Source organism: Chaetodon trifascialis, chromosome 21 (assembly GCF_039877785.1).
Source record: "Chaetodon trifascialis isolate fChaTrf1 chromosome 21, fChaTrf1.hap1, whole genome shotgun sequence".
In the NCBI taxonomy this organism is placed as follows: domain Eukaryota; kingdom Metazoa; phylum Chordata; class Actinopteri; order Chaetodontiformes; family Chaetodontidae; genus Chaetodon; species Chaetodon trifascialis.
In genome coordinates this window covers 3,157,593-3,173,506 of record NC_092076.1, presented here as the reverse complement: position 1 = coordinate 3,173,506, position 15,914 = coordinate 3,157,593, and the positions used below count along the sequence as shown (strand labels likewise).

At 46.5% G+C, this 15,914-nt stretch overlaps 1 protein-coding gene across 1 annotated transcript in view; it reads right to left on the bottom strand.

The window, feature by feature from the left end:
* myo1d (myosin 1D) overlaps positions 1 to 15,914 on the bottom strand; it is an 83,067-nt gene that overhangs the window by 12,276 nt on the left and 54,877 nt on the right. The window contains exons 19-21 of the mRNA XM_070990503.1: positions 15,087 to 15,191; positions 14,756 to 14,869; positions 7,331 to 7,485 (exon numbers count right to left, since the gene is read on the bottom strand). Coding sequence (XP_070846604.1) covers positions 7,331 to 7,485; positions 14,756 to 14,869; positions 15,087 to 15,191 — 374 coding nt within the window. The remainder of the gene's footprint in view (positions 1 to 7,330; positions 7,486 to 14,755; positions 14,870 to 15,086; positions 15,192 to 15,914) is intronic.

Below are 15,914 nucleotides of genomic sequence, written 5' to 3'. Positions count from 1 at the left end.
CCGTTCTGTAGCGTTTGGTTCGACAGCATGCGTCTGTGCTCCTCCGTCTGCGGTCTGGGAGGAGATGCGCCGTTATTATCTCCGGCCGGCGGGGTTATTAATGGATCGCACACGCATCAGACAAACGCGGACCCGGCAGTGGTCGCCATGGCAACTGCATCCGCAGCGCCCCAGAAAGGAGGGAGAGGGGGGGCGGGGGAGAAGCGGGATGCGAAGTGAAAAACAAGAGGGGGAGGGGGAGGGGGAGGAGCAGCAGCAGCGGGGCGGGTGATTAATGGAGAAAGAGGAAATAGAGAAGGAGGGATGGAGGGAAGAGGAGAAGAGAGAAGCCCACTTCTATCAGCCTGAAAGATTTGATTCAGCAGAAAGGGTGACCTTGGAGAGGAAGACAAAGGCAGCGTCTCTCTCTCTGTTCTTCTTATCACTCCTCTCTGCCACCTCCTCTCTCATCCTCCTTTTATCGCACTATTATAAACGACGTTTGCGTCGTCTCCAGATACACCAGAAAATGCACTTTGACATTCATTTAACAGCCGTTTTTTTGTTCTTAAATATTCATTACGCTCTTCAGCTGAAACAGCAACAGATTTCAGCATTCTTCCAGAGAGAAAAACAACCTGAGAGGACGGCCTGGTTTTAATTAAAGGACTGGACTTTACATCTCTGCTAACAATCTGTCAACCATGCAGCTGAATTTTTACCATAATCCCAGATAAGGATGAGCTGATCTGATAATTTGGATCTGTGCCGATACCGAAGAGCATGGAGTATCGACCAAGACATGAAATATTCTTCATTAGTGTCATTTACAATGTTGTGCTTCCTCTATTGATTACATACATTGGTTAGCATCAAAACAACCTGATAAGCAGATTTTAGCACAGAATTCATAAGATCAGTATACATCAGCACGTTAGCATGCCGGCTTAGCATTTAGCTGTATAGCCTCACAGAGCTGCTAACGTGGCTGCAGACTCTCTTGTTTTTCATAAATACTGTAGTTTTACTACTTCAGGCCTCTAGAAAGTATTCAGAAGAGAAAATCAAAGTTGCAAGTAGACTGTATGAAGTGATCACAGGCAAAAAAAAGATTGGGAGCCTCTAGATTATTCATAGAATTAGCTCAAAATGAGAAGCCGCTAGCTGAATGTTTCGCACGCTGCCTCTTGCTAATGATAATTAGCATTGTAGCAAATCTGTGCTTTGTGTCAACCTCGCTGTCAGAGCTCAGAGTCACTGAAGCTGCATCCAAATCATTTTTTCACAATCATTACAAAAGTGGCCATTAAGTGGCGAAAATTGTGCAAAAAATGCTGGCGTGAGGTTGGTAAAAGCAGACAAACTGAAAGGAAATAATGAAGGAAGCGCACAGACGCCAACATGTCTGCAGTTAGCGTGACGACAGCAGCTTAGGACTGAGGCTAATGTGGTTCCTGATGGTTATTAAAGCACGAGTAAATCCGATTTGACTTGAGCAGATCGATAGCGTGTGCTTCCTTTTCATACTTCTACATGTCTCTGCACTGTTCGCAGTCTCTTCCCTCCACCGCCATCTCACCTCACTATTCCACTCACTAACACTTCCTCCTCCTTCGGTCTAAATCCACCTTTTTTTTTTCATCCTCCCGAGCAGTCCGGCTTAACACTCCACCAAATCCCTTCTGCGGTGTCAGGAGGAGACGGAGGGGAGGCTAAATGTTCAGGTCTTCAGGGAAGGGGCAGAAACAGAATATGATCACATCACTCTGACGGATCAATGAAGGGCTGCTGACTCATACTGGGGGGGGGGTGTAGAAGGAGGAGAGGAAGAATGAGAGCGAGTGGGAGGGAGGCCCGAGAAGGACAAAGGGTGGTGGTGGAGGTTAGAGGAGAGTAAGCAGAGAAAGTATGAATGGGTGTAGCCATGCCTGAAGACAGATACTGTGTGAGGGAGGTGAATCTACAAACATCTGTCACAGAGACGGAGCTGGACAGCTTACAGTAAGGAAGGACGACTGAGACAGATGTCCTCGCGCTCAATGCAGGCCTTAAGCACCACAATCAATCATGAGGGGCGACAACAAAAGATTACGTATCGCTTAATCAATCTATCGCTACTCCACAGGGTCGGCAGATAAACGTAAGAGGTCATGAAATCGGTGCTAGCGGAACAAAACTCAATTATTGTTTATTTTTCAGACTTTTCACGGCTTTAGAGATGATGATGTCTGTCTCAACCGTTAGATCGGACATCCACGTCCCCCTCGGTGAACCCAGACGTTTTCTCCACGGCCATCTTTAAAAATCTTAAACGCTCATAAGATAAGATAAGATTTTATTGCACACCGGGGAAAACTGAACTGAAATAAACAAACTGATCAAAATGTGTCCAGTGCTTTGATTTACGACCACATACCTACAAAACCTGTGACATTCCCATCAGCCTCAGCTGTACTTTGTGTTTAGCCACTGTTAGCAATGTTAGCATGCTAAGCTAAATGAGTTAAGTGACTTGGAGGCATCTGGCTCGAGATGTTTGTATGTGGCTGTTTTTGCAGGTTTCCTATGATTCTTTGCACACTGCTCCTTGCTAACCATAATTAGCCTTGTAGCTTAGCATATCCAAGCATTTTGCCAACAATCCTTTTATTTCGGTTTCTGTGCAGCTGCTTGTGATTGGACAACATTAAACGTGAAGATTTTGACTCACGTTTAAAATTACACTCAACATTGTCGACGGCGCTGTTAGATTTTCTCTCCATTGACTAATCAATTCATCATTTCAGCCCTTGAACCATCAATCTACTCGAGCAGGCTCGAGTTAATAAAAACCTGTCAATCACTCCGCCTCACGCACACACACACACACACCGCAGGGCTTTTCATTGGTCGCTGTGGACACTGACAGCGATGCAGCCAAACCAAACTGTTGCTACAGAAACAATCCACAGTGCTTACACAAGACACAGACTACAACAAGAAGAAGACAGAGGAGATTAATGCGATCCAGGGATTAGCCACAGCCGGTCACGGGGCAATTTTGTCAGTAGGTCGTGACTGACACATCCAGAGAGTGCAGGAGAGAAAATGTGCCAACAAGCTGCGAATGACACATTTTGCTCAAGGTTAATGTGATCTGAGCGCGTCTAATGTCACTTTGACCCGTGGAAACTTCTCTTGCTTATAAGTAACAAGAACATTTGTGCGTAAGTGTGATGTTTAGTTGCGTCTGATGGAGTGAAATCTTTCAGCTGCAGTCTATCACCTGTGAGAGTTGAGGATGTGGATGAATAATTCAACGGCGAGCTATTTTTATACGCAGATCTCAGTGGGAAAAGTGTGAAGCAGAGTGGAAGTGTGTGATACAGCGCTGACTGAGAAACACTGGCTGAATGAGGAGGAACGAAGATGAAAAAGTAAAGTGCATTCACAGATTCAGTGTGAAGGAAGCTGACGGGTGAATTCTGTGGTAAACTGGGGAGAAGAGTGAGAAACTATTATACATTTTTAAAGCCTGAATGTTTGGTACAAACAAATAAAGGTCAGGTAAAAACACTGAGGGAGAGCATTACCTTTGGTAGCTCACATGCTAAAGTTAGCATTATGCACATTTCCACAATCGGCTCAAATCACTTCTACTCTGCCCTTTTTCCTATCAGTGCTAAGCTAATGAACACTTCCTGCTCATATTTCACATTAAAAGCCTACAGGAAAGAAGGAGGATTATAGCCTTTGATCTGCTGAAGGCTTTTAATGTGAAATACCTGTAAAGTAAAAGCAATTATGGTGAGAATGACACCACTCCACATTTTACATACAGCTACGCTAACAGTTGGATTACTGGCTCTAATTAGCTGCGAGTTCAGCCGTCTTCAGTCGAGCTCGCTAACAGGTGCAGGATTAGTTATTACATGTCATGATAAAAACATAATTAGAATTACAGACAGCGGTCAACAGCAGCATTAGCTAATTGTTTTCATGTACAGACTGGAGGATTTAGCTTCAGACAACACAGATTTCATTATCAGCCTCTTTATAACATCACCTGTGCAATGTTACTGGCAGGTGGCTACACACCCACTGCCCAAAGGCTGCAGCGTCACTGCGAACACACCACCACAGACTTCAGGTGGGTCATAAATAATGATCGAGAGGGATTATTCCTGTGTGATTCTGTGCATTGTTTTTCAGAAAAACCCTATAAAACATGACAAAACTGCTGTGTAACTTGGGAATAAAGTCTTTTTCAAACAGGCGCAGAGAATTTGCATTAATCAATAGCAGAGGGAGGGACGTGTAGCGAGATCTCCTGCAGCGCCTGAACGTCTCATTGATTTTTCAGAGTTTGTGTGTGACAGATGCAGAGTGTCTGCTCGGACGGTGGGAGTGCTGCAGTCGCTTCTGCGTGGGGTGCATGTCAACACACACGCACACACGCACATGCACGCACACACACGAGAGAGAGAGAGAGAGAGAGAGAGAGAGAGAAGGGGGGGTGGCTCTGTCTCATCTAAATATAGGCCTCAACAGCAGCACAGCCTTAAATATTTCATTGCCTCCTCTCCAGAAATGAAGACGGGGGTGTCGGGGGAGAAAAAAGGGAAAGATTTGGAGGGAGCAGAGAGAGATGAGGAAGAGGAGGGGGGGCCGCAAGGGGTTCATCAGTACAAAGGGGATAGAGTCAAAAATAGGAAGCCTAAAAAAGGCATGAAAGAGGGTAAAGGAAGGATGGAGGGAGAAGGGGAGGAAACATGGGAATCTAATCCCCCTCCCTCCTCTTTTATGCAAAATAAGAATGAAGTATTTCTGAATTTCTCCAGACAAGTGGTGCGTCATGGCCGATAAGAGGGTTATCTTCTTATGTGCGCGTCGCAGAAATCTCTGAATCACTCGAGTTTAAGACAACTTGGTGTGCTATTGATAAGTTTCTGAGAGGCGCCAGCCTTGACGCTATCTGGAAAGGAAAACCGCACCAGTCCTCAGCGAAATCAAAAGTCATAATAACACGAAAAAAATAAAAAACAGATTAATGCCAAGCAGATTTGGAAAGTGTCAAAAACAAACCGCGCCTCACGCAAACTCAAGTATCCAGACACACGCTATGACAAGCCCAGGGTTTATTCCCAGCGGCGTGTCACTCTGCTTTGGCCTCGCTGTCACTCTGCCGAGGATCAAGTGTTGCTTTGTTGCTGCCATAAGCTGGCCCCTCCGCCTGCTCGCTATTGTGCGTGTCGCGCACCGTGCAGCATGCTGAAGGAGAGATAAAGGTTAAAGCCAGCTGCAGCGGTGGGACGCCGCACGCAAAGGATCGTACGCGCCCACCGCCTCTCAGGAATTCCTTCGCACCTTAATGCAGCCAGAAACACACACACGCACACACACACACACACACACACACACACACACACTTGTGCATGCCGGTATGGCCTTTGTTCTGTCAGTGCTTCACAGTGATGGATGAGTCGGCATGCGAGGCACATGGAGGGTCATTACAGGAGGCCCAGCGGAGGCCTTTCTCAGCCCGACGCCCGCAGAGAAAGGAGCTCCACAATGGAGCAAGATAGCATCATGGAGCTAATGCACACCTCCCCTTCACACACACACATGCACACACACACACACAGTGAGATAAGCACATTCTGTCTCTCTCACACACACAAACACGAACACGAATACAGAAATCAATACATGTGCCAGACTATTGTGCAGGAGTCACTTCAATGATCAGTGAGATGACGAGTGATCTAAAAACAGTCAAAACAGACGTTCAGAGCGATCAAATGATGTGAAAAGGTCAAACTTTAACACTAATGACTCCGTGATCTGCAGTGTTTTGGAGGAAAAAAATCCACAAATCAATCAGTTTATTGAGTTTACTTCATTAGAAGATTGATTAGTTTTCATTCAGAGTTTTGGTGTTGATACTTTCCTCTGTTATGACATGCAGGACAAACCACAGATCACAGACAAACTGTCAACAACAATTACGGCCAAATACGTGCAAAAGCACCACATTAAACCTGGCATGTTAGCATCTTTGTGTCTTTGTGTTAGCACTGTGCCTGAGCACAGCCTCACAGGGCTGCTATCTTCATCAGAAGAGTTGAAATTAGCTGTAAAGATCATAATACAGTATATTGAGCAGCCATTATGGAGGAGCTGCAGCTGAATACACCTCTGCGCAGCAGAAGACCATCGACAGGCCATTTCAGCCTGCAAACATGACCCGAAAGGACGAATGCAGGCCTTGAAGCAGCTTTTAAAAGCCTCCTGATGTTAATATTGTGTGGATGCTTTCTTTTTGTGTGTCTGTAGGTGTGTGTATACGCTGCTGTTAGCTAATGTGACAGTCATCCCCTCCTGGGATTAAAGACTCAGATGAAAGTGGGATGAATGAAATCACTTTATTCACACAGCAAATGTTTTTTGGAGGGTTGTTAGAAGAAAAAAAACAATTGAAGGAGTAAAGAGGTTCCCGGCTTGCGTGCAGCTAAACCGTGTGTAAGCTGCATGTAATGATAACGCAGCGAACAGCCTGTGGCAGCATCTTACCTTATTGCATAACAGAATAACCTTTTACTCGACCCACGGGGTGATTTTAACCATCTTAAAGAGCGAACTGAGGACAGCTGGAGTTCAGGCTGGTGTTAGAGGAAGTGGGTGGGTGCTGTGTTAAGTGGGAAAGACAAGCAGACCGACTGCAGCAACAGTCACCTCATGTGAACTGAAGGGAAATAAACTGAACTCATGGAAGAGATGCTCAGATACGACCTCATGCTGCAGTAACCTATTCATACATTTTACCTCGTTCTAACTGCAGAACAAACGAGCATGTGAATGAGGTATACATTGGTTTGTCCATGCTTATCGTGTATTGTAGTTCAATATGAGAAGGGACTGAAGTGACTGAGTGAATGGGACGGTCCGTGAAAGACATTGACGGCAGGATTCAGGGATTTATTTTCATCTCTATCTGTGCTTCTTCTCGTCTTAAGAGATTGGAGCCAAAATGAGCGTTTCGCAGCGTCCCGTCGTGAAGAGAGCTCAGATTAAATGAATATCAAGGTTCAAGTCAGGACAGCTGTGTCTGCGCACTCGATCTGCCCTCTAATCCTCCAGCCGCCGGCCAATACCACACATCTGGGTCAATACTATTGGATTTTTAGAAATTCGAGAAGGTTATTTCACCTTTGCAGAAATGTCACTAGAAAAAATGAGCTGGCCTCTGCCTTCACCTCGGTGTCAGCCACAAGTCATTCCAATCAGCAGGCTGCAGTCCATGTTTTTAAGGACGTTTCAGCTCCTACCCCCGCCCGCTGCCCGTTGCCCGCCATCTTCCCCCGCCGCTCACCTTTTGAAGTGGCTGAGCAAGGTGCCGACCAGCTCCCCGATGCGGCTCTCGTTGGCAGGCATCATGCCCTGCAGGCACACCACGAGATCCCTGCTGTCCTTGGTGTGGAACACAACCAGCTGGTCCTTCCCAGGGGACACGCTCACCCCCGTCACCTGGGACAGAGGGAGAGGACGCGCAGTTAAACACAGATAAACATGTGCAGAGAGACACACACAGGTGAAGACAGGTGCTGAGAGGCACCTGCGCTGTAGGTAAACATGTTCTGTCCACACCGATGTGTGGAGCTCCCCAGAGGACGCGAACCCGCTGGAGTCACTGCGCCAAGCTACGATTCGTCACGTTTAACGTCCACAGGAAGCAAAGAGAGGACGCTTGAGGAATACTGCCGATTCAGCAGACCTGATTTTAGAGCTTCTGCTCGACTTATTTTACCCTCAAGCAGCAGGACGTCAGCGAAGTCGACAATTAAAAATAGCTTAACGGACAAAGTGCTGGCGCTCACGCTGCGGCCACGAGTGCTTCAGCTGTGAGATCTGACCGTTTTGTCAGTGAGGACATATAAAACGTGGAGACATTTTGACACGTCACAGCGGGAAAAGCACAGGTGTGAATAAAGCCAGCGATGGCTGAATTCCATTCAGCTGCCTCAGTTTCAGGGTGCTGGTGTTGTGCATGCTGGCTCGCTGTCACACCATCATGGTTTAAGCCCGGCTGATGTGGATTAAGCCTCATTCTGGCAACAAATTTCCGAATCGGGATGACTGACAGATAGATTAGTTTGTGTCTGACGTGCAGACACAAAGAGAGAAAAAAGAGGGCTGGAAAGCATCGATCTGCTCCAGGCTGCAGGTTCAACCACAACCTTTAAAATAGTACTACAGTAATACTACAATAACTGTACTGCAGTGGGAAAGCAGACTGCTCAAACAAGCTAAAAGCTACAGTGAAATGATGTTTGTGTCAAACTCTTCTGTGTTTATGCTGAAAGACATTTAAATCCATCAGTATAACAACCTTATTGAAAAAGAAATCACACGTTGTGCATTGTGGATCACCTTCTTTAGGACGTAGCTCTTTTCATTTTGCAATTCACATTAAGTTTTAAACCCAAACTTGCCCGTTTTAAGAGCTTTTCACACGGAAACTGAGCCTAAACAAACACTCAGTGCTCAAAAAAGGCCTGTATTGGGTGTCTGCTGGCGTGCGGGATTTGTCCCACTCAAGGCTTGCAGTAAAGATTTATTGATCAGGATCCCAAAGGCCCAATCGAATTTTTCCACTCAGAACTCCCAGTGTGGAGCGCTGGGCTAAAAGGGGAATCCCAGTTTGGCGGTTGGGTTGTTTAGATTTACAGGTCGTCAAAGGAGACACAACAGGAAGAAAGCAGGAGGAGAGGAGCTTATTAAGGCCTCGTCCTCTGTTTTAGCCCCTTTATTTTGTTATCTTTAGCCTCTCTTTCCTCCATCTCCTTTGTTACCCCCTCCCTTGGATTTTAAGCCATTTATTTCTCCCTTAATTTGTCTTTCTGGGCTGAACTGGGGCGCTGCACGTTGAGGAAACAGCCACAGGGCCGCCAGTCAGGTACATTAATATCCACTCACAGGACGCCACCGGCGGCTAAACAAGCAGCTAGCTTATTTAGCTCCAGCGTGACTTCAGAAACAAACACTTCACGTAATCACCGTGAATTACAGCCTAAAGCCATGCCTCTCTGTCGAGCAATCCTCCCGCAGTTAATTACATGGAGCCGATTACATTTACATTTATATTAAAGGCTTAATTGATTGGAACGACAGTCAGTGTTCTAATGAGCTGGGTAATGACACACTCTCATTCCTTTCCTTGTTTCATTTTTTTGTCTTGATTCACCAAATCAGTTTCACCCCGAGTATGAAATCTGTTCGAGGCATTTATCGGCCCAGCCATCTGCTGGAGTGTTTGTCTGGGCGGCGCGCAGCAATCTGACAAAACTCGGTGCTACATTTCATCACTGCGGCCCGACTTCTTGGTGTTGGTGGAGCGCTGACGACTCCTGCACGCCGAGATAATGACGACCGGGCTCAGCGCGCGCAACGCTGCGCGAGGTGGCTCTTGGGTGGAATTTGTGAATATGATGACATGATATCAATTTGGAGGCGCGTTAGATGTAATTGCAGCTATTTTGATAGCCACATTAACGAGCTTCTCGCTGTGAAAATTTCTGCTTTTCTCCTTCTCATGTGATGATAAGTCGCTCATCTAGACGAGCAACAAGCAGTCTGCAGACGACAGCGTGGACTTTAGGACGTTTTCACCACTTCCTGACATTTTATGAGAAAGTCTTCATCAAAAAAAATGATGAGCAGAGTAGCTGAAGCCTTAACTATGTTGCAAAAGAACATTTATTGACGAAATAGTGCTTAAATGTTGCATCAGCTGGTGCATTCTGGATCATTTTCTGCTATGTTCTTGATGCTTTGCAGATGTGGATCACAGCAGCTGAACTTTGATGTCCTTTAGCTTTAGCTTTAGCTGCTAATAGAGTACATGTCTACAGGTTGAGTGTGCAGACTCCACCACACTGTACATTTCTACATGTGTGTGATTTCAACACTTTCATGCATTTTTGTTGGAGCAGGGTGACAAACAGATGTGTTTATATGCACTCTGTCGCTCTGCAGACCGACTCTGACACTCTACTTCTTGGACGATCTTTGTCCGGCGCTGATGATTTATGCACCACCTAAACTGGTGTCACGAACAGGATTGGACTGCAACACTTGTCTCCTGATGTCTCTTCAGGTTCATAAATGTCACGTTTGCAGGCAAGAACACCGGCGGACGTGTTTTGGTGAAGCTGTGAGCGTGCAGGCCGGACCACAACGCATTTCGTCAAGCGCTCTCTGAACTGATCCACGCTGCTCTGCGGTTGCAATGAGGCCATAATCTGAACAGCAGTCTATTCTCATAGGAGCAACTTATTGGTGATATAACACATCCCACAGCGGCCCTGTAGAGACAGCAGAGGGGGGAAAAAGCAAAGGGTGGGAGCTCCGTCATTAAATGATGGTGATATAATGAGCTAAGCTTTGCAGCCATTCACGTTGTGAGGCAACCAGTGAGCTGACTGATGTCTACAGGGTGAAAATGAGTCAACCCCCTGCATGTTCCCTCAGAGACATACGAATTTATTAACATTTAAAATTCAAGCTCCATCACCTTCTCATCTGATCTCGGGCGCAACGCTAGCAGATCTGCAGCCGCCTCTTTGGTTTTCCAATAACAAGACACGGCTGCACCTACACGCCATTCACCTGATTTCATAAACAGGGTCTAATGGTCGCGCTGCAGCCGTGGGTGGTGGTGGGTGGTGGTAGGTGGGGAACAAACAGGGTGAGGAGAAGGGCTCTATGGGTGGATGAAAAAAACAAACAACAACAAAACAAGGCGAGAAAGAGCGCGAGGAGGACGAGAGCCGCGGGATCACAAACGAGCCTCGGCGGGAAAAAGAGCTCACATACAGGAGGCCGATCTGTGCACACGCCTGAGCGACACCAGACATCAGCTGATCTGCCCTGCCGCTCGGTATCCATGACAACACTGTCTCCTGGGAAGTTGGCATGACAACAACGGGAAGAGAGAAGCGGCGTTAGAGAGAGAGGAGAGAGAGGGGGGAAAGACAGCAGAGGGTGAGGGGGGGGGGTTTAGGTGGGGATGGGTGGAGGAAGAGGAGGGGGAGGCAGAAATAGAATGGAAAAAAGGAAAGATGGTGAGAAGCACGGAGATGAGTCACTGATGCAGGACGGATGTTTCACCAGTTCCACTGTATTTGTTTTATTCTCAGAGAAATACGGCGTGATGATCTCACTCCTGCTGCACCGCCACCAGTCTGCCGGCGGACAGCTGCTGGCTCCCCGCTGAAGAGCTGCCCTGCAGGAGCAGCAGTAAATAAACAGTGTGGGACAGCTGGGGGAGGGGGGGGGGCGCTGTGGCGTTAGCCTATCGCTGCTAATCAACAACAAGCTCACTGCTTTCCCCTCTGTTTGACCTCCCCGATCGATAGCCCCGCGTCACGCTGCCGTGGCTCTCGGACTGCAGAACGTCTCCATCTCTGCCTCCTCACCCCTCTCTCTCTCTCCCTCGACGCCTCGTCTCACCCGCCGTCTTCGCACCTTCTCACAGTCGCTCAACCACTCAGTTTGACATTAGCTGCGTACAGAAGGCCATTATCAGTGAAGTGCTGGAGACTTAAAAGATGAATGAACGGCCATTAGCTCAAACACACCGAGATGTGGAGCAATTCCTTACTTTTAACACCCTATTCTGCCCATAGACTCCTTGGGTCTGGCAACCAAACACTATTAAGTGATAAGATTGGCCATTTTACAGAGCAACAAAAAGAAATATAAAGATGAGGCCAGTTTGACCCTTTAAAGGATCCTGATTTTACCACTTTAGCTCCAACCATTTGAAAAAAACCCTACATTTGTATCTTATATCACTGCAGTGGTTTTAAGTTGTTTGCATTTTATTTTAAGCATCTCTGTGAACTTTTTAACTTGAAGTGGCACTTCAGTAAAGTTTCCATATTTACTTATTTACAGGTTGATGTACTAAAACGGCCGCACACTGCGGCTTTTACAGGAGTGACATCACAGATTTGTTGGGGACTACTTTCCACAGTGGATGAATACACATTTGGTGAGTATTCACAGCTGAGCACATTCACGGTGTTCTGTGGGATTGAGCCAAAATAAACGAGTGTGTTTGTTAATGGTAATGAAGCGACATGTCAGCCAGCTCGTTCAGATGTTTTTGGACAACAATGACGGCGCAGAGGACGAGGATCAAGCTTTAGAAAGAATGATGCGCGACAATAACAGCACACAGACTGCGAGCAGACTCGCGCTTTAGGAGTGCAGCAGACAGCAGTCGTGGTGTTTCATGGTTTAAACTGACTGTAAGCGTCTCGCCCTCCTGGACATCGGTCGTAACGTGGAGCTCTGCGTGCGCTCGGCTCGCGCTGTGTCGCCGTCATCGTGTGGCAGCTGCAGACCACTATGCGCCCCCGTGTCCTCCAACACTGATGGCTTCCCATATGCCTTGTGTACAGGACCGAGCCTCATCTATCAGCTGTGTGTGTGTGTGTGTGTGTGTGTGTGTGTGTGTGTGTGTGTGTGTGTGTGTGTGTGTGTGTGTGTGAGTCACTCCCTCTGAATGAACAATAACTAAAAACCTCCCTAACTCATGCTGCTCCCTCTCCGCCTCCATCTGTCTCGACTCCATCTCCTCATTTCACCTCCAGATGCAGCGATACGAGCTCTGGGTGTCCATCTCCGAGCTCTAATTCCCTCTTGTCACTTTGTCAGATTGAACGCCGGGGTGTCTCGTCACAGTTGTCGCCGCACGCCGGCCTCATATCTCACTCATTTCACCAGACGACGGGGGCGTGTCCGCCTCGGAGATTAATGCGTTACGCCTTCACTTCCTGCCTCGTTCCTGACTCACCTGCAGGGTCGGCGGTGGTGCGAGTAAAGCGAGCAATATTTGTCAAAGCAGAGCATCATGGGAAACGTGGTTGACTCAGAAACACGTTGATTAGATTCTTTGAAAGGAAGATTTGTCTGTTAATTTACCTCCGACAGCATAAATTAGCTTGTGGACGCGCTTTGTGAGGACACATAACTGAGCTTACCAGAAACTGTCAGCCTGGGTTTGTGTTTACCTCAATGGCAAAGAGAGCCAGGTAACACACACACGCACGCACGCACGCACGCACGCACGCACGCACGCACGCACGCACGCACGCACGCACGCACGCACGCACGCACGCACGCACGCACACAGGACACATTTGCCATGGAAACAGCCTCATGTGCTGGGTGCATGTAGCTGCCTTAATGGGCCTATCACAGTGTGAATATGAATTAAAACCAGCCAATTGTAGAGCTGAATGAGGTTTTTGCACGCTGACACGTTGCCACGGGATAACGGGCTGGTGGGAAATCAGAGATAACGCTGTCAACACAACACTGTCACCTCTGCCACAGCTTCAGGAGGCCACAATATCATGTCGCTAATGTCCCACCGTTCTATGAAACTAATGATTATTCTCACTAACGATCAACCTGTGGATTTTTCTGATTAATTAAACGCCAGAAAATATTGTTTTGTCTGAGAGAATCCAAAGACGATGAATTAGTGACGATATGAAACAGAAACCATAAGCAAACACTCACATTTCAGAAGCTAAAACCACCAAATATTTGCTGATTTTGTCATTAAATGACCTCAAGTGTCAGCTGATCTTCTAAATAGTTGACTGAATTTTATTAACTAATCACCTGATCAACTGATTGCATCGGTACTCTTCTTAAAGCTTGTAACTGGGACTAATGACTAATTCATTGCAGGATAAAAATGAACTGAGATTCTCTGCAAACACGATGATTTAAACCACTTTAGAACAATCTTTCCTGAAACCTCTGATCTCAAATGTGTTTTAAAAAGCCATTAAAGTGGCACTTCACAGCATGCAAATTTATTTATTTAAGAAATCTAAACTAATGTACAGTAAGACAAACATAATCCTGTTTCTGCTCTTCGTCCTCAGTAATCAAACTTCGTCACTTCACTGCGTCGAGCTCTTTGCTCTTTGCGTCGAGCTCTCGCTGTAACGAGGCCAGAAGTCGTTTAGTCCATATCAAACCGATCACTGTACAGAGTTTAAATTACTGCTGCTCATCTCCACATTTCTCACTGCTTTAGGATTGAAACACTTCTCGGCTCTCTTTTATCCGGCGAACCTGCAAACTGTTCCCACACTTCAAAGCAAACGTGGAGAAGCAGCGTTCAGCGGCTCTACAGAGCTCCAACAGACTCTGAGCGCCTTTAAACGCAGGCGTCACATGTTTTCATGCTCTTATTTATGTGTTAAACACACTGTTTAAAGCTCTGGCCACAAAGCAGTATGCACTTTTTCAGGCCTGAGGAGGTAATTTCATAAGAAAAAACAATGATTAGAGCAAAGTAATACTAATTTTGTGACAGTTTTCCTCATTTCCTTCCATGAAAATCAAGCCTGAAGCTGAAGGTTTATGTGAAACACCTTCAGTGGCCTTTGTGTGTGAGTGTGTGTGAATTCACAGTGAAATGCTGAAGTATCCGCATGATGAGACGGTCGCAGTGTCTCCATTTACGGAGGATTAATAGAGGCAAAGAAACATAATCCATCAAAAGCTGCGTTTGCTCCCCTCATTCATCTCTCTTATTCATATTTGAGGATTCTGACATGAAATTCACACCCGGCTGCACTTTAGATGGAGACTCTTGTGCTTTTGGGAGCAAAACACACAACTCAAATCTGCACTGAAATGCCGTTAAACCCGAGTCTAACGAGCCTGTTTGTAATGCAGGAGGCTGTAAAAGGGAGGGGGGGCATACGTTGTAGAGGGGGATGCTCTTCATGGGCTTGTACTGCTTCAGGGGGTCCATCTTGTACAGGTGGCGGTCAGTGATGAGCACAGCCCGATCCTCCGCCTTGTGGAAACGGTTGATCTGGGAAACACAAAGCTCCTCATTAGTCACCCCCCAGGATCCACGCACACACACGCGCGCACACACACACACACGCACACACACGCATACACACACACATCTAAAGGCCCTGCAGGGCGATGGAGCAAACCAGCAGCACTTGTTTGTTTGTGCAGACAGATTCACACTGCGTCTGCGTGAGGTCAGCGGTGGATGAATGCTGGAGAAGCCGTCCTACCTTTCGCACGTTGCAGGAGAACAGAACTCGCATGAACTTGTCTTTGCGCTGCAGCTCGCTGGACACCAGAGTGAAGGACGCCGCCGTGTCAGGGCTATCTCGCTTCTGTCGGCCACAACAAACAGAAAACCTGCTGAAACACCGCAGCTTCCATCGGGGATCCACAGATAATCACCTCTCAGTGTGCAGGGAAATGAAGCAAATCCATTAAATTACTCGCACTGTGAATCTTCTGCTAAACTCAATTTAATCTCTTTAATCTCAATTTTCTGAATCCAACATAATTTAAAAGACAAGCTCAGCATTTTGGGCTAAATTGTACGCTTTGTCTCCTTCTTGCACGCGGCTGGTTAGCCTAGCTTAGCACAAAGACTGGAAACAAAGGGAAACAGCTAGCCTGGCTCCGTGTGAAGCTCACTAACTAATCTATGTTGTTTGTTTAGTCCGTACAAAAACGACAGTATCCCAAAATGTCAAACTACTTCTTCAACATTCAACGGCATCTAACGAGAAGCTCAACCAACCAATCAGCTCTCAGTCCAGTCAAGAATATGCAACTGGCCTCCTCTGATTACCATCACTCAGTGAGGAAACAGCAGCGCATACATACGAGAAGAGAAAGGAAATCCACAAATGTAAACAAAAGAGATCTTCTTATTGAGAGTTGCTGAGGAACATTTTATCATAATTTACAACATATTCCCAATATAAAATTCCCAATACTTCCATTTTAAATTCAAATTTTAACATGTTTTCTATAAAACACCCTTTTCATTGAACAAAAGAAGCCAGCTAATGTCACATGTCTAAATATAAGCAGCCTTACAT